Consider the following 19021-nt stretch of genomic DNA (forward strand, 5'->3'; position numbering starts at 1 on the left):
CAGGAGGAGGTGCCCCAGCACCCCATTTGGGAAGGGTGGTGATCATTCCAGATGTCCCACTCAATCCAGGAGGAGGTGCCCCAGCACCCCATTTGGGAAGGGTGGTGATCATTTCAGATGCCCCACTCAATCCAGGAGGAGGTGCCCCAGCACCCCATTGGGGAAGGGTGGTGATCATTTCAGATGTTCCAAGAGACCAACAGCAAGCCATTGCCCACAGAAGTTTCCCACATGACTTCACTGTGTAAAAGGAAAAGGCAGAGGATTAGTGCTGAACATGCTTGACTGCTGTACATACCCTTCTATGATCCTCCAGTTGCCTCTGGGGTAGACTTTGATCAAGCTCCTGCTGCAGAGATTTCATTGTAAGGCAGAACAACACTACAGAGACACTAACATCTTGGCACTGATGGACAATATTAAGGGAGGTCACAACTGGAAGGCACGGGGGAGGATGAGGACGACCAAGTGACAAGCTCTCTGAGAGGAACACCTGCCCTGCAGGAGCCCTGGCAGCACCTCCCCAGCCGGCTGGGCAGCCCCCCCGGCATGCACGTGTGCCCACACGCTCCCACGGACTTCAGGGGAGACAGATCTGTCTGAGGGAAGGCACAGGAGCTGAGAGCTCCCACCATGCATGCCCATGCTGACACGTACACAGACACACACTGACACCCCAGCCACCCCTGCAGCAGCTGCAGGTGCTTCAAGGCATCTGACCGTGGTCAACGAAGCTCTTTTGAGACTGGAGGGCCTCTGACAAAGCCTGGGGGATTGCCCCTTCCAGTGCCATGGGCTCCAGTGACTGACTCAAAGGCCCTTGGCACATGCCCATTTCCAAATCAAATCTTGTTGATTTCAGGTATCATCTACAGGAAGCAAGTCTTCAGGAGTGGATCTTCCACTTTGTACACTGAGGTGCTGCTGCTTTAAAGCCTCCTGAAGACATTTAGGAACAGCCACTCCAAACATCTTAAACCAAGAGCCATCTCCCAAACATCTCAAAGTCATTCTGTGACCACTCAGACTTTCAGGTTACATGGAAACACTACTCCACACACACAAAACCCCCAACAGCTCACAAACACAAGGTCTACACTACCAGAGACTGGAGTTTCTCCAGCTCAGATCTCTGTAGCTCAGAACACCAACACTGTCCTGGATTTGTGTGGTTTCAGCTGGGTTTGCCCTGCTACAGCACCCAGCTGTACCACCTCCCAGGGCCACCCCTGGATGTCCCACTCAGCTGAAAACAATTTGAAGGTCCAGAAGTTCTTAGATCTTCATTTTGGCAAAGAATCTGCCTCATGTGAGCTGCTGCTGGGCTAGCCCATGAAGGAAAGGTGCCTACATACCCCATCCCCTGCAGAGGGGGTAACCTTGAGGATGTGGTGCCCACCCAGTCTTGGTGGGTACCCCATTCCTAGTTCTATTCACAGCCAGGTTGGTTGGGACTTTGAGCAGCTTGGTCTGGTGGAAGGTTCCCATGGCAGGGTGTTGGGCTTGGATCACCTTTAAGGTCACATCCAACCCAAACCAAGCTATGATTTTAAAAGGGACATCTAGCTGCTGTGGGCTTGAGCAGCCCTGAGAGGCCTGGAGCAGCTGAGTCCTGTTGAGAGCTGCCCCAGCCCACAGCAGGGAGATTGGAGTAGATGATCTCCAAGGTCCCTTCCAACCTGAGGCACTCTAGGATTCCACTAACTTGTTCTGGCACCTCCATTTCCATACCAAAGCTTTGCAGTGGGGTGAAGGGAGAGCCCAGCTGTGCATCAGGAGGCAGAGAAGTGCAGTCTCATTTGGCCAGTGCAGGGGGATTTGAGAGGAGACCTCCCGAGCACTGCCTCTCTTCAAAGCTAAAGGGGAGCAGCTGCCAAGGCCTGCACTAACTGGACCTGCTTCCAACACTTGTCTTTTGGCTTCCTTTCTCCAGGCACACTTCTCTGGGCCTGCTTTTCCAGGCTGTTCCCACATCCCCAGCCTGGTGTCGGAGTGGATGAAACCACTTCGAGAAACCGCTGTGCTTGTCAGCATCTAGCACCACGCAGGAACAACACATTCCACAAGGGTGGGGGGAGGTGGGTGGGTTTGAACCAACAAGACACTTCAACTACTCCAAAGAGCCACCAATATTTGCCTGCTGGACAAATATAGGTGGGTGACACACACCTCTACAGGGCTTTCCGTTTCGGGAGGCTGCGGCAGCTGCTTGAAAGTAAAATGCAGAGAAATTAGTCACCCGCCAGGGACCCTTCGCCCCAACAGCAACCCAGCGGTCAGCACTTCGGGGAAAGGAGCTAGGCAAAGCACTCTCCACTCCAGCTGAATCAGCACCAACTAATTACAGCCCCAATTAGTGTTTACACCCTCCCGACCCCAGAGTGAAAATGGAGCAGGCGCCCTTTGAACGTCCCGAAGTAACTCTGCACCGAGGCAGGAGGCACAAGCGATGCAGAGCTGCAGCCTTGCAGGGGCAGAAACGCACTCTGGGGCAGCCTGCTTGCACCAGCAGGGAGGGCGGGAGAGGAAGGCAGTGCTGCATGTCACAGCAGCCTTACCATGTTGGCTTTGAAAACAACACACACCAAACCAACCCATGCTTCTGGTGGCTTCTGATCCATCAGCACATTTGTCTTGAGATAAAAGCCAGAGCAGCAAACATGAGCAATGAAATAAGAGGCTGAAGGGTGACAGCTTCTCAGATTGAGAATGAAGATGAGCAGCTCGGATCTAGCAGAGCTCAGACACACAACAGAGAGCTACACACTCAAAGGGAGCTGCCTGCTTCCTCGTGGGCAGAGTGATTGAACTTCCCAGCCACAGACACTAAGGAAGACTCTGACAGTACAGCAACACCACAGCAGCTGGCCACTGACTGCCCACCTCTGCCCAGGGGGCACACCGACCAGACAGACACATCAGGCACAGGCTGGGAGAGCGACCGTGGGGTTTTAACCTAATGCCTGCTGCAGGTAGGGAGAGGAAGGACTCAAGATGCACAAGTTGGAAATGGGGAGAGCCTCTGCTTCCCAGGAAGGAGCGAGGCACTTCCCCCACCCCACTGCCTGGGCAGGGGCTCCTTGGCCAGGAAGAAGCCTCCTCCGTCCTCCTGCTAATGGACTTTCCTCCTGGCTCATTCACACGGCCTTTGGTACGCAGCTTCCTTGCATTGTCACCACTCTTGGAAACCTCACAAGCATGCAAACCATTCCTCTCTTGGTCAAAATTGAAGCAGGATCTGAAGTTAACAGGAAGGACCTCATTTCTTGCAGGAGAACAGGGAGTTCCTGCACAGCCCCCCTTCCCCCCCCACTTTGTGCACCCTTGGTGCCTGTAGGCTGCACACTGGACGCGCCGTGGCCAAGTCATTAGGGAGTCTGGGCACATTGTTCTAATTGCAGACACTGCTTGCACAACTTGCTTCAGAGCAGAACATTTCTCCCTTAAGCAGCCAAGAGCAGTGAGGGAAATGGTGTGTGTTGGCCTGCAGGGGAAATTAAGGACCTTCCTTCCAGGGGAGGCTGAAGCTGGCAGGGCAAGTGGACATGCCTGCAACGAGATAACACTCAGGACTTTGGATTCCCAGTGCAAGCGTCCTTGTTCTTCAGGGAAGCTGGACTAGATGACTTTTAAAGGTCCCTTCCAACCCAAACCATTTCATGAGTCTACAAGCCCCAAATCCCTTCCAGCCCCAACCACTCTCCGATTCCCAGGCTGATACCATGACCCCGAATTAGATCAAACACGGGTGTACATCTTGGGGCTGAAAGCCAGCACAGATGAACAATCAGCATGAAATTAGTTTGATCTTTCTATCTTAAAGGAGACAAAAAAGACATATCATAGCTAGCAAATTCCTGTGCCTTCCCACCAGAGCACAGACAGCTCTTATAAATAGATCAACATGTTAGAACCAACCCCACAAACTCATCTGCAAGCAAAAGCTACTGCCCTGGGCAATGCTCAGATGGAGCATTCCCAATAAGCAAAGCCTTCAGCAATCTTTCAGGCAGGAATAGAAGCTCCAAATACTTCAACAGTCATGGGGTTAAACCAGCAAAGAATTACTGTAGCTACTGTGCTTCACTTTGCACAGTGCCAGAGTGCAGAGGTTGGTGCCACCAGGGTCTGCTCTATCAAGGTGCCCATAGATGTCTGCTCAACTAGAAGGAGGTGGGCAGGGGGTGTGTGGTTTCCAGCTGGCTTGCCACCAAACCCTCAAAACACAGGGCAGTGATTTCAAGGTGAAAAGCAGCATCTGGCCTCTTCTCAGCTGTTTCTCATGGACCTTACTGAAAACATCTCCATGCCCCTTAGTGGTGCCAACCCTGGGGTGAGACCTCTCACTCCAAGGTGACCTGGGGAGGTGTTAAATAAAAGCAGATTTACTACTGGACCATATTGAGGAGTATAAATTTTAGGAAGGAATTCTTTGCAGTGAGGGTGAGGAGACACTGGAACAGGCTGCCCAGGGAGGCTGTGGCTGTTTTCTCCCTGGAGGTGTTCAAGGCCAGGCTGGATGAGGCCTTGAGCAAGCTGTGCTGGTGGGAGCTGTCCCTGCCCATGGCAGGGGGCTGGCACTGGACGATGTTGAAGGTCCCTTCCAACCCAAACCACTGTGTCTCAGATCCCATGTGTGATGCAATGGTGAAACATCAGCTCATGCTCTAAGGAAGAGGATTGAAAAGGGTGAGAGAGAACTCAAGCACCATTTTTCCACCTGAAGAAAAGTGATGGTCTGGGGGCTGGGTAGGTTGTTGGAATTCTGAGACACTTGGAGCAGCCAGGTGAGCATCACCATGGTTGGACTCAATGATCTTAGAGGCCATTTCCAACTGAAACCATTCTGTGATTCTCAGTGTCCACCTTCCCAAGTGGAAGGCAGTGGGGGGCAGGGTCAGAGTACAACATGTTCACTTTTTGTTAAGAGCAGCAAAAGGTCTTTTCAACTTGCTGTGCAAACCCCCTCAGCCCTTCCCTAGAACTCTCCATTCCCTCAAGGCTGGCAAGCAGACCCCTCATCATCAGCTGTAACAGAATGACACTTCCTGTGCCCTGGTGCTGACCATCATGCTTCCAGTATCCATTTCCCCAACACTCTGCTTCCCAGAATGCTCTGTATCTGACTCAGTGGGTGCACCTACCTCAAAACCCAACAAAGCAAGTGACAGCTCAGCTGTGAACTCATGGCATCTCAGCTTAGGGGGGATGGCAGATGCTTCAGCCCTTTTCCTTTATGGCTTTGGGGAAGGGCTGAAAGCTTTCCTTTCACTTGCTTTCAGAGCAACCATCAAGATGAAAAGCTGTCCATGCCTGTCTTCCACAGCAAATCCCAGCCCTGAGCACTGTGGATAAAAAGCTGGAAATGGTCTGAGGAAATGCAGAAGGATTTCCACTCAGGTTTGAAGCCTCAGGAGAGCTTCTCTCAGGGTTCTTTGGAAACTATGCAGCAAACACCCCAAAAAGGCTTGAAATGCATTGAAAAAGCAGGTGGAGATCCCAGTTCATGTAGATTTGGCCTCCTCCAGAGAAGTGGCTTCAGCCAAACAGGATGGAAAACATCTACTGTCAAGGAATCATCTTATCAGTGTGTGAGCACTTGCAAAACCCTCATCCTTTCCTCTTCAGCCTCACCAGACTTTGTTATTTTGACATAAGAATGGACAGTCCAGCACACTGTCCTCCACTTCAGGCCATCTCAGAGTTCCAAGGATTGAGATGGGACCAACCTCAGACTGGCTGAGCTTCCATGGGCTGATGCCAGCCACCCACATCTCCTTTAGGTCTTCCTCCAAACACCCCTATCACCCAGGTAGGAAGGTGACCAGCTGGAGCAAGGCAACAGTAAGCTGACACCTGTCCCAGGAGGCCTTCAAGAGCAACACTGAAGAAGCTTAGTCAAGCTAAATTGATCTGGCTCAGCAGAGCAGCAGTGGTGGGAAATGAGATGCCCTGTGCTGAGCAGGAAGTTGAGTTCACTTCCTGAGTGGTCCCTTCTGATCCTGAAATCTGTGACTTTAGGAACCAACCCAACTCCATGCATATGGCATCTAATGATTGGGGGTGAGGTAGGGACAGAGGTGGCATAGAGAAGAAAAAGAAGAGGGGAAAGCCCCCAAGTGCAGAGTCAGTCAGCCAAAGATCACAGGAAGCTTTTGACAGCTTGGTTATATACCAGGACACAAAGAACTAAAAGGAAGGTCTCAGATGTTTTCCTGTGAAACCACTGCCCTCTGCCTCAGCTCCTGCATGACCACCTCCAGGATCAGCTGGAGCTCCAGCAGGTGTTTAGGAAGAATCTTGGAGTTCCCCTGGGATTGGCTCTTCAGATAGTCCTGGAAGTCCCTTTCCACTTTTTCCTCCCTTTTCTCAGTTTCTTCTCTGGTGTTCTTTTTTGCAAGGCATTCAGTAAAGTTCTTCCTTGTAGAAAACAGAGCTAAGGCCCCACCTAATCTCATCCATGCCAAGAGACCAGAGCACAAACTATGCTGCTGTCCTTTCATGACTCTTCAATACCACCAGAAAACTCCATGTAGGTCACCTGCATGCCAAGTCTCCCCTTACCTTGGAGGAAATAAATGCATAGGAAACTCCTAAGCTCTGCAGGTGTTCATCAATCAGAGCTGACTTGCTATGGAGAGGTTTCAGGGCAGGGGGGAATGACTGTGATGCCCCCTCCCTGGAGGGGTTCAAGGCCAGGCTGGATGAGCAGCCTGGGCTGGTGGGAGGTATCCCTGCCCATGGCAGGGGTTTGGCACTGGATGAGCTTTAAGGTCCCTTCCAACCCAACCCATTCTATGGACCTACAAATTGGGAACCAAGAGCACTGAACTGCTTTGACAGACTTCCCACCACTGTCACAGGCCTGCCCTGAAGCTCCTGGCTGGTGTATTGGTAGTGATGGAGGATCTCACCCCTCACCTCCCTACATTCACCAGGAGATGGGGAGCAGCACCTAGCCCTGCCGCAGGTCCTGCCAACTGCCCAGCTGTCCCAGCCCTCACAGAAGACTCATGGCATCTAGAAGGGGGCAAAGGCAGCCCCCCAGCTCGCACTGGCATGTGATGGAGCAGCAGCCACACCTTGAGCCTCCCCCACCTCCCCCCTGCAGCACACACCCGGCGCAGGGACGTGGCTGAACAATTCTTCTCCCCCTCGCTTATCGCAGCGGCTCTGCGCTGCCAGACGATGAGGTGGGAAATTTGGCATCAGGGCTGTCAGTGCCTGCACTGAAAGGTCACAGAGCTCTGCCTACAGGAATGCCTTCCCTCATTTTCCAGAGTTTCCAGTGCAGACAGCATGTTTGACTTGGGCTGGGGCTTTCCTGGAGACTTCAGCCTCTGATAAATCACTGACCTCGAACGGGAGTGCAACCACTGCTCTACATCCTCCACCTTCCAGCTCCTTCACAAGGACTGAACGCAGTCAGGACTATCTTCCCCACACATTTCACAGCTGCAATTCACTAGGAAGATGATATAATAATTTATTTCTCCCTCCCTCTCTTCCTCTGCTTCCAAAGAGCTGCAAGAAATATCCCTGCTTCCCCTTTCCAAAGAGCTCCCCCCCGAGTCCCAGTTTGTGCGATAGAAACGGTCCAAAGACTGCAGGATTTCTGAGGAGGAAAGGGGAAAAAAAACCCAACCCAACCAACAAACCAAACATATAAAGGCAGCCCACAAAAATTTATGAGTGCCTGCATTTCCTCTGCTTGAGACATAACAAGTGAAGCACTGTCTAAGTGCAAATACACAAGAGGAATGACCGTGGAGCAAGCTCTTGCTGCGAGCAGAGAAAGAAGAATCTCTTAAGTGCACCTCTCCAGCACTTCAGAGGTTAATCAACTCTCCAGCTCCAATCAGGAGCTGCATAAACCAGCACCTACTTTGCACCTTAGCCATCCTGGGCTTTAGTTTATCACTGATAAAGAGCACTGAGGTGCTTATTTCAGCCAGTCCCCTTTGAACCTGGACTTTCAGTTCCCTTTTCACCTACTTGAAACCTCCAGACCCAAGCGCAGAGCTGAAAAACCCCAAGCACAAACCAAGCCCCAGGCTACAGCGAGCGGCTCTGCAGGGGCACCCTGCTGGACTCAGTTCGATCAGCTGCATGGCTGCATGAAAATGAAACCCTGCAATTGTTTCAGTTGGGAGAGACCACCAAGACCACTGAATCCAACCTTCAGCCCAACACCACCATGGCCATTAAACCACGACCTGAAGTGTCACAGAATGGTTTGGGTTGGAAGGGACCTTCAAAGCTCATCCAGTCCAAGCCCGCTGCAGGCAGCAGGGACATCCTCACCTAGCTCAGGTTGCTCAGAGCCTTCTCCAGCCTCACCTTGAATACTTCCAGGCACAGGGACCTTAACTGCCTCCCTGAGCAATCTGTTGCAGTGTTCCAGCACCCTCCTGGTGCAGATCCTGTTCTTTACATCCAATCTAAATCTGCTCTGCCCTCCTTTCAAACCATTGTCCCTGCAAACAGGCCCTGTGCAGCCTGCTTGTAGCCCCCTCCAGGTTATGTCCACACAATTCCTGAAACCCTCAAAAAACAACAACAATAGGAAGGGAAAAAAAACCCCAACCACCCAAACACCAAGCTTCTATTTAATTCCAATTTTAAGTTCAAGTCCCAAAAGGTTTAAATGAAGAGATGGCAAAGTCGAGGTGCTGCTGGCTCCTGCCCCAGCCCTGGGCTGGGGGGTAAGGAGCAGAGCAAAGGGAGAAGCAAAGGGGCGCTGCCGCGGTCTGGGTCGGGTGGTCACGGGAAGCAGCGGCAGCTCCCGGCACAGGCTCTGGCACAGCTCTCCCTCGCCTGTAAACATCTCCAGTGCCTTTATTGGCAGTCACCACTGAAGGTCACACAGCAGCAGGCCCAAATTCCAGGAAAAAAAAAAAATAAATAAAAAAGCCTCCAAATGAAAAAAAGCAAAGCAAAGCTAGAGAGCTGCTCTTATGTAACTGCTGCCTGAGCGCTGGCAGGGGCCCAGCAGAGCAGTGCTCTGCAATGTGGCTGGGAGAGAGGGGAGGGGGAATGGAGATAGAGGAAAGGGGGGGGGGAAAACCACACCACCAAACCAACCAACCACCCAACACAAACCCAAGCCGAAGTAGGACATCTCCCAGCCCTGTTCAGCATCCTGAGCGTGCCACCTGCAGGTCAGCACTGACACTTCTCACCCTGGCAGCCCATCAAACATTCAGCTGCCTCTCCAGGCCGGCTGTGTTTTGCTGCCCAAGGCTCGCACTGCAGGTGGAAACTGGGCCACCGTGTCCCCAGCCACCTCTGCGGGGATGGGGTGGACAGGAACGTGGCACTGAGAGCAGGAACGCCTCAGCTGGCAGGGAGCTGTGCTGCTGGGGCTGGCCTGGACCACAGGGAGCCCACGGTGGAGCTCACCAGCGCGACCTGCAGCATGAACCACCATCCAAGTCATGGATCCATAGAATGGGTTGGAAGGGACCTTCAACATCATCCAGTGCCAGCCCCCTGCCATGAGCAGGGACACCTCCCACCAGCCCAGGCTGCTCAAGGCCTCATCCAGCCTGGCCTTGAACACCTCCAGGGAGAAAGCAGCCACAGCCTCCCTGGGCCACCTGTGCCAGTGTCTCCCCACCCTCACTGCCAACAATTTCTCATCTCTAGTCTCAGTCTCCCCTCTCCCAGCTCAAATCCATTGTCCCTTATCATGTCACTCCCAGCCCTTGTCAAAAGTCCCTCCCCAGCTCTCCTGTAGCCTCCTTCAGATACTGCAAGGCTGCTCTGAGGTCTCCCTGGAGCCTTCTCTTCTCCAAGCTGCATTTACATCCTGCCTGAACTTGTGGTGGGTTGAGGACTGAATGGGAAGTCAATTAAGCTGTGGTGTCTAATTAAAGCAGGGTTTAGTTATTACTGCTGTATGAAGATTCACACTTGATGGCACTCCAGAGAAATGTACCTAGGGTTGGAGCCTCTGCTGGGACACCACCACAGTCAAGCAAGCCAAGGAGTCCATCCCAAGGAGCCTCACCCCAAGAGCTTTTACAGCCAAGGTGACAGCCCTGCCTTGGGGGCTTCTACTGTCTTATTACTCAAGTCACCCTATACAGCCCATGTTAAGACCACCCTGTGAAGCTCTTCAGCTCAAGCTTGACCCCTTCAGCTCCCAACAACTTCCTGATGCTTGAGGAGGGCCCAAGAAACAGGACCTGCACCACAAACCAAAAATACAAGCTCTGAGCACCCAGCTCCTCAGACCAGGGCAAACCCAAGACAACCACCCTGCAAATAAGGTGCAAATGAGATGCAAAACACTTTGCAGGTTCTGGTTTCCTATGAAAACAAATCATGCTTTTCACCCAGCTCTCGAAATACCTCCTCTGCTCTTTCACTGAGACCAGCCCCACACAGCCACTACTACCCCAAAGCTCTGGGAGCTTGTAGAAGTTTAGAGGAACCTGGATGCTTTGGAAATGCTGCAAGATGATTTTCCTCCTAAAGAGTATCCCAGTTTGTGCCCTCAAAACCAGCCCTCTGACAGGAATTCTGCCACAACAGCAGAGGCTGCACAGTTAGAGACAGCTTCGAGGTGCTGTCACCATTTGTGCCACATCAGACCATGACCCTCAGCTCACATTAGACCATGACACCTCACACTGCTGCTTCCTGGAAAGCTCCAGTTGCTTCCTGTCCCCTGCTTCCAACAAAAAGGGAATTCCAGCTAACCCCCTCAAGAGAACCACATCAACACACTGAGGGTGGGGAGGCGCTGGCACAGGTTGCCCAGGGAGGCTGTGGCTGCTCCCTCCCTGGAGGTATTGAAGGCCAGGCTGGATGAGACCCTGAGCAAGCTGTGCTGGTGGGAGGTGTCCCTGCCCATGGCAGGGGGTTGGAACTGGATGATGTTGAAGGTCCCTTCCAACCTGAACCATTTTATGAATCTATGAACTAGGTCAACAGATTTGACCTTTGCTACCCCAGCCCTTCCCTTCCACACCACTACTCCAGCACCTGAGACATTCCAGCAACCACCTGGCTGAGCCCTTGGATTTGCAAGGGGTGCAGTGATCCTGGTGCTCAGGTCACAGCACTCACCCTCCTTCCTGTTCCCTGGGGGATTTCCTACCTTCCAGGTGAATTCCAGGGAAAAGGCCACTCCCTCTCTTGGTGAAGGGGGACCAGGACATTGCCTTTCCATCATGACTTCCAGTCTGCACCTCCTGGTCCTTTTTGTATCTGTTGTTTGGACTCTCACTGCAGGTTACCTTGCAGCAAGCAGCTAAGAGAGCTCAAAGCTCTGCACCCTCCCACATCAGCACTGCCAGGCCCTGCCATGAGAGTTGCTTCAGCAGCTCAACCCTGAGGAGCATTGCAGCTGATCAGAAAAACGAAGCTCTGCTTAGTTCAAGAGCAAAGGAGCTGAACCACTTCAACCTAATCACAGAGATTTCTGCATCCTCTGCCATCAGTGTTTGCAGTTCCCAGGGTTGATTAAGGGATTAAAAGGCAAAAATAGCCCTAAATGAAACCCCAGGATTTCCTCTGAGACTTGTCTGTGGTTCAAGCCCCAACTGAACCCCTCTCTCCAAGCAGGCAGTGCTGGCTGCTGCTGGTGGTGGTGAACACACCTGCTCCTTCCACACAGTTCCTCCTCCAAGGAGCAATAAAATTCCTCCTTTGCAGCCTCCAGACCAAATCCTAAATTGCTCTGCACGCTCTGCCTGATTTATTGCAGGAAAGACAGCACATTACAGCCAGAAACTGAAGGGGAAAGAGGTTCAGATTACGACTTAATTTGCAATTAACCAATTCCACTTTCTGTCTGAAGTTTCTCCAAGATAAAATTGCAGATCTGGAAGCTATTCTGGGAAGCTGCAGCACCACACAAGCTCAGGGCTCGAGCACCAGACAGGAACGTTTGCGTGCCGCAGACGAGCTTCAAACCCAGGGCACGGAGGGAGGGAGGGCAGCTACTCACCAGGTAAGAGGGGAAAGCAATCTTGGATTATAAAGGACAGAAAAAGAGAGCTTAGACTCCACAGCACCTCTGGGATTGCATAATGCCACAGGTTTGGTGGGGAGCTTGGAGATGCAGCTGAGGTGCGGGGCAGAAGTGATGGCAGTGCAGTAAAGGGAACTGTGGCACACACCACACTGACCTTCAGCCCCCACATCAGGCTCTCACTCTGCACACAACCCAGCCACCAGCTCCCTCCTGGGCACAGCCTGGCCATCAGCTCCCTCCTGGGCATGACAGCTGGAAGGGCACACCAGGAGGAGAAGCTCCCACCAGCAAGCAGAAGGGTCAATGCTCTGAGCAGCCCTAAGTGAGGATCCTCTGATCCTGAGCTTTTAGTTGAAGCTAAAAGCTGGGGACAGGAGACTCATGACATTTTCCTTAGGAAAGGTATCTCAGACCCTGGCTGGACCCTGGGCTCCACAGCCTGGAGATGGGACCCCAGGACAGACCAGGATGATGGTGACAGCACCAACCTGAGCATCCCAACCACAGGCTAGGTTAAAAAAGAAAAGCCCCAACTCTGCTTTGCTCTTGTGAGGAATTCTGCTCCTTGCCTCCCTTCTGCTCCCTGCTGAGCAGAAAAGCTCCTCCAACCTAACCCTGGGTGATGTGTCCACTTCCTGGTCTGCTCCTGTGACCAACAGCTTGGCTTTCAAGCCCCTTTCAACAGGCAAGCTCCCCAGGCCTTATCTGCTTTTCAGAAGGAAGCTCACCCAGCAACTTCAGCCCATCAACATCAAACTGAACAAGTTCTGCAGACAGCAATTTCTGGTGGATTTCATTATCTACCCCACTGAAGAAAGGAGCAGGAATGGCCTAAAGTCTTTTAAGTGGTTGAATTTTGTTCCAAATGAAAGGCTGGCTTGGGAGAGCCTGCAGGAAGCAGCACAGAGAGGAAAATATTTCTTCCCCCCCACTCCTGGTATTTCAAGTAAAATTAGGTGCCAGGCACTCTCCAGCTCAGTATTATACATTTATGCAAAAAGCAGCTCAAAGGCAGCCCCCACACAGGAGATGTTTTTGGGGCTTGTGTTGGTGTTTTTATTCAGCTGGATGAGGAAGTGGCAGCAGCAGAGAGAGCTCAGCCCCATCCCTCCGCCCCGCGTGCCACTGCCCAAACCAGACACGCTGCTTGTAGGAGTCCTTAGAAAGCTTCATTTCAGTTAAGCCTGAAAGTTCTCACTCAGCTATGGCTCTTCTTCCCCCCCTAAAGCAGCTACTGACAGCAGCTAACCAGCCTGGGCTGCTGCACTGCCAACCAAAGGCATGGCTGTGACGGCAGCAAGCTCCTCACAGAGCGCCAGAAGGCAGCCGCTCTTCACAGGGTTACACCACACCTCTTCCACGAGACAATACACATTTTAGGTGGCTTCAGACACCAAATCTTGGCTGAGAAGCAACAGGAAGGCAACCAGATGCTGTTCTGAGCTGCATGACTGTCACCTTTTTTGGTAACGAGATTCTGCACAAGGACTCAGCCCTCTGCAGCCCCCTCTGCACCCACCCGTGCCCTGGGACACGAGCAATGGCTCTTGCCAAGTCGGTAGCTGCAGACACCTCCTTCAGGGTCTTCTGCAGCTGGCTTTTGGCAGGTCCTCCATGCAGCAGCTCCTGCAGGAGCATCACTGAACCTCAGCATTGACTTTTGCTGCGAGAGCCTATTCACTGATGGTGTTCTAATGGTGCTTGTGGCAGCCGACGCTCCCAAAAGCGTTCAGAGCTGGGCCTGCACCTCCTGGGATCTACTGTGGCATGGGATGAATGCAGACTGCCGGAAGTTCTAACTGCATTTGGACTGAATATTCCACTGTTCAGACCAGCATCCCAGGGAATGACATCTGGAATCAGTTATGGTGACTATTCCCAGAGCAGACACAGGGCAGACTGGAAACAGCTACTCCACCGACACACAGACTGGGAAGCTCACTGCTAAGGAGACACCAGGACAGGTCACAGGGCTACTCATCAAACAAACACCATGGAAACAACACTGCAGGAAGTAAAGAGAAGTGAAAACCTCAGCATTATCCAATTCAATGGTAATCTGCTGGGAAAGAGAGAAGGGGAAGAAGTAAAAGCAAGCATTAGTAAGAGAAATCACAACGAGCTTTCATGTTAGGAGCTTAGAAATCACGTTCACAACCTTCATGCTGCCACCCAGCACTGGGGAGCAACAGCAACCAGCACTGGGATGTGGTGGGATGGGGAACTGCCACACCAAGGAGCTTCAGAGGCAGGATGAGCCCTGGCTTTGATCCTGTGCCAAGTGACAAACCAGGCAGGCTGCCTGATGGAGAGCCAAGAACTTCACCCTGGGGCACGAGGAGTCGGCAGCAGCCCCAGCTGCCAGCAGCAGCACTGCAGAGGTTGGGCTTCCAGTTTGGGAAGGAGAGATGGAGCTTTGAGTCCTGCATGGAGGGACAGGACTAGGGGTAGTGGCTTCAAACTGGAAGAAGCTCCATTTAGATTAGAACTCAGGAAGAAATTCCTCCCCACAAGGGTCATGAGAGACTGGAACAGGTTGCTCCAAGCTATGCAAGCTCTGCCCCTGCAGGTGCTCCAGGCCAGGCTGGATGAGGCCTTGAGCAACCTGGGCTGGTGGGAGCTGTCCCTGCCCGTGGCAGGGGGGTTGGATGACCTTTAAGGTCCCTTCCAACCTAAACCTTTCTGTGATTCCATGAAGTGAGGCTCATCAGCTGGGAGGCACCCAGCAAGCCATGCCTGAGTGACATGTTTCCAAGGGAAAAACTTGGGTCTAGCCTACACTGTCAATGTGGTGAAGCTTCCTGCCTATTAAATACACCACAGAATGGTACCCAGCAGCCAGCGAGGCTGGGAGCCTGCCAAGATGAGGAGTCTTGAGCAACCTGCAAGCTCAGAGCCTTCCCACCAGCTTCTCTGCATCTGTGCTCTCACCACAGGCTTTGCATGCTGCAGAGGGATGCCAGCTACTTCATGAAGGTCTTTGCTAGTGGCAGTGGGCAGCAGCATGTGCTCCTTGCACTTGCCACCTGCCAAAGGGCCCTGGGGAGGGGCCAGAGGGTGCAGGGGTTTTATTGTGTGCTGGGAGAGAGCAGAAGTGAGACCTTTTATAAGTCTGACTGTTCCAGCCAGCTCCACATGGCCCTGCAGCAGCAATCACACCCTGTGCCAGAGCTGCCATGGCACCAACTCCAGCACAGCAACACCCATCTGAACCTGAGGAGAGACTTCTGCACTTTGAGGGTGGCAAAGCACTGGAACAGAGAGGTGGTGGAGTCCCCATCTCTGGAGTCATGCAAAACCTGCCTGGATGCCATCCTGTGCAACCTGTGTGAAGGGATCCTGCTAGAGGATCTCCAGAAGCCCCTTCCAGCCACAGAATGGTAGGGGCTGGAAAGGACCTCAAAAGATCGTCCAGTCCAAGCCCCCTGCCAGAGGAGGCTCACCCAGGGCAGGTCACAGGAACACATCCAGGTGGATTCTGAATGTCTCCAGAGAAGTAAACTCCACAACCTCTCTGGACAGCCTGCTCCAGGGCTCTCACAGTGAAAAAGCTTTCTTCATGTCCAGGTGGAACCTCCTCTGCTCCAGCTTGCAGCCATTGCCCCTTGTCCTGCCACTGGACATCCCTGAGCAGAGCCTGGATCCATTCTCCCTCTATCAACATGAATGAGGTCAACCCTAAGCCTCCTCTTCTCCAAGCTATGGAGACCCAACTCCCTCAGCCTTTCCTCCCAAGGGTGATGTTCCACTTGCACTCCTATCATCCTGTGCCTCTGCTGCTGCTGAGCATCACTTGGAAGTGACTCCTGGCAGCTGTGTGAACACCTGACCCACCCTCAGGATGGCTTTGGTCAACAGGCTGGTCACAAGACCAAGATTTGCCACCTTGATGTCTGTGTTGAGAAGCAGTCTGTAAGCTCCTTTTTCCTTCCTCTTTCACACTCCAGGATGACTTCCAAAACAAAAGGTATTGCCTTGCAAGTGGTGACTAAACACAGCTCTGAGTCACAGGGGAGAATAAACACAACTGCACTCCCCACAGCAGACAGCCAAAGCTGTTCTGCTACTACCAGCAGTGTCTATCTGCAAGCCATCAGCTGCCTTTCCACAGTCAGAAACCCACTTCCCAAGCAGCTTATCTTGCACTGAGTAACTGCTCTGCTCTTGCAGAAATCGATGCCTTTTTCTACCCTGGCAAGATTTGGAGACTCTTGTGGGGTTCTCTGTGGTCTGAGTGCTGCAAGTCATGTCAGATGTGATCTTCTAGACACACTGCTTCACCCAAGGTAGCCAAACCAAGTCTGAGGAAGCCCTGTAAAGGACTTAATAAAGGTCCTCCCCAGCCTAAACAAGTCAATGCTCCTATTCCAGGGGAAAAAAGGCATCTCAGAGTGACATCAGGGGGCACCAGGGGAGGTTCAGTTGGACAGTGGCAGAAAAATCTTCCTTGAAAGGATTCTCAAAGCCTGGAACAGCTGCCCAGGGAGGTGGCTGAACTCCCACTTGTGGGGGTGTTTCAAAGGTGCTGAGAGGTGATGCTCAGGGCCATGGTTTAGCCCCAGACTAGGTACAGGTAGAGAATGGTTGGACTGGCTGACCTTAAAGGGCTTTTCCAACCAAAATGATTCTGTTACTAGAAACAAAACCCCTCAAAGCTCTCAGCTGGGTTTTGTTGGTGTTCAGTCTATACATCAACCACCTTTTCTACTGCTTAAGGTGACCTTAGGCTCTCTGGGTTGTGTTAAGTAGAGGAACCTACAGTTATGTGCCAAAGCAAAACTACATCTGTGATTACCTTTAATCCAGTATGTCCCCAGCATTGGGCAACAGGAAACATCACTCTACACTGGTTAGAGCATCACCAACTCCCTTCTGCAGCCTACAGCCAGTCCCTTTGCATGTCAGATTTGTAGTCTCTCACAGATGTCTCAGGAAAGGACCTTGGGAAGTGCACAGAAGGTCTCCACTGGGCTTCACCTTGTGCTGTTATCACCCAGGACCAGACACTGCCACTGAAACTACAGGTTTAGCTGAAACCTGCAGCTGCAGCCCTTCCCTACCTGCCCTGATCCACTTCTCACCCCAAACTGATATGCATCTTCCTTGTAGTGGATCAGGAAAATCTTCCAGAGCCAAGAAGTTTCAGAGCAAAACACTCCCTGGTTTGACCTCAGGGGCTAGAGATAAGCAGGAGCAAGAGCCAGGAGATGGGTTGGAGCTACAGGGTCAAGAAGCTGGGGCCAGGCTCTGCTCAGTGGTGCCCAGGGACAGCACAAGGGGCACAAACTGGAACCCAGGAGGTTCCATCTGAGCAGGAGGAGAAAGTTGTTTGTTGTGAGGGTGCTGGAGGCCTGGAGCAGGCTGCTCAGAGAGGTTGTGGAGTCTCCTGGTGTGGAGAGCTTCCAATCCCCCTGGGCATTGTGCTCCTGGGCAAGCTGCTGTGGGTGCCCTGCTGGAGCAGGGGGGTTGGACTGGGTGAGCTCCAGAGGTCCCTTCCAACCCCTCACCATGCTGGGATTCTGTGAGCTGAGAGAGCCCAGAGGTCATGGCAGCAGGTGGGAAGAACATTCCCTGGCAGGGAGATCAGCCGTGGCCATCCCTGCCCTCAGGGCATTTTCCTAGGAGTCTCCTGCTGGCTCTGGGCTCTGCTGTGTGCTCAGCTGGGTGTGCTCAGGTAACAGCCCACACACCCACATGTGCCCAGCCTGCTCTCCTTCCCCTGCTCTGCCTGGCTGCCAACAGAGCAGTGCTCTGCTCCCGAGCCAGGCTGGCTCAAGCACAGGTCATGTGCTACAGAAAGCCATTTAGGTTGGAAAAGACCTCTGAGACCATTGAGTCCAACCCTTACCCCAGCACTGCCAGGTCACCATTGAACCATGGCCCTCAGCACCACATCTCCATGTTTTGAACTCCCTCCGGGGATGGGGACTCCAGCACTGTCCTGGCAGCCTGTGCTAGGGCTTGAGAACCCTTTTGGGGAAGAAATTGTTCCTCATGGCCAACCTAAACCTCCCCTGCTGCAACTTGAGGCCATTTCCTCTAGTTCTGTTATGTGGGAGAAGGCACCAATGCCCACCTGGCTCCAACCTCCTTCAGGGAGTTGGAGAGAGCCAGGGGGTCTCCCCTCAGCCTCTTCTTCAGACTAACCAAACCCCAGCTCCCTCAGCCCTGTTCTCCAGACCCTTCCCCAGCCTTGCTGCCCTCCTCTGGTCCTCCTCCAGCCCTCAATGTCCTTCTTGGAGTGAGAGACCCCAAGCTGAACCCAGCATAATCCCAGCTGGCTGCACAGCCCATGAATGCTACCAGTTCCTCTGCTAAGGGTTTCTGTGCCTGCAGAGCATCTTCCTTCCTTGCAGCTCCAGCTCCAAACAATTATTACTGTCATGGAGCTGACTTCTGAAAGTTTTGCCTTTGTGCTGTGAGTCTGCACAAGTTTAAATGCTACTGCAAGTGAGAACTGGACCTGAGATGACATCTGCTCCTGGGAATGGACTCCCAGTTGCTGCTGCTTCCAGTTCCAGCTGCCAGCTCTCAGGGGCTCACAGGTTACAGGGCTCTGGCAACCACCTGAGTGGCTCAGAAAGGCACTAGACACCTTAGCCTGGGCTTTGAGGCTGGCTGTAGGAATGCCTAGACAGACATTTGGGCATACACAACAGTCTTCTGATGCAAACAGGTCTGTACTTACAGAGAAACCTTCTCCTCAACAAGACCAAAGAGTTGTTTATGTAGGAAAGGGAAAGAGAAAAACCAGAGGTGAGTGCAGAGCTTCCATCTATACCTCACAAAAAGAGATGACTTGGATCCATTTGAACTAAAATCAAGCCACAAAATACCCTCTGGTTGCAAGGTGATGTGAGCTGATGAAGAGTCAGGGCAGGTAAAGGGTTGCATCCTTCACAAAACATAACCAAGTGAAGGCTTTGTAGAGTGCCAGCAACTGCAGGAGTTAGGCTTCAACCTGGGAGCCTCCAGTAGAGAAGCAAGAGGAAGCAGCTTACCTTTCAAACTCTGCCTGAAGCTATTAGCTGACTA

The 19021-nt window shown here is 52.6% G+C and overlaps 1 protein-coding gene across 1 annotated transcript in view; it reads right to left on the reverse strand.

The window, feature by feature from the left end:
- Nucleotides 1-19021, reverse strand: part of ITPR1 (inositol 1,4,5-trisphosphate receptor type 1) — a 185935-nt gene that overhangs the window by 75804 nt on the left and 91110 nt on the right. The window contains 3 exon segments of the mRNA XM_054179973.1: nt 299-349; nt 2170-2205; nt 14019-14048. Of these exon segments, the coding sequence (XP_054035948.1) occupies nt 299-349; nt 2170-2205; nt 14019-14048 (117 nt within the window).

This window comes from Dryobates pubescens, chromosome 1 (assembly GCF_014839835.1).
Source record: "Dryobates pubescens isolate bDryPub1 chromosome 1, bDryPub1.pri, whole genome shotgun sequence".
Taxonomy (NCBI): Eukaryota; Metazoa; Chordata; class Aves; order Piciformes; family Picidae; genus Dryobates; species Dryobates pubescens.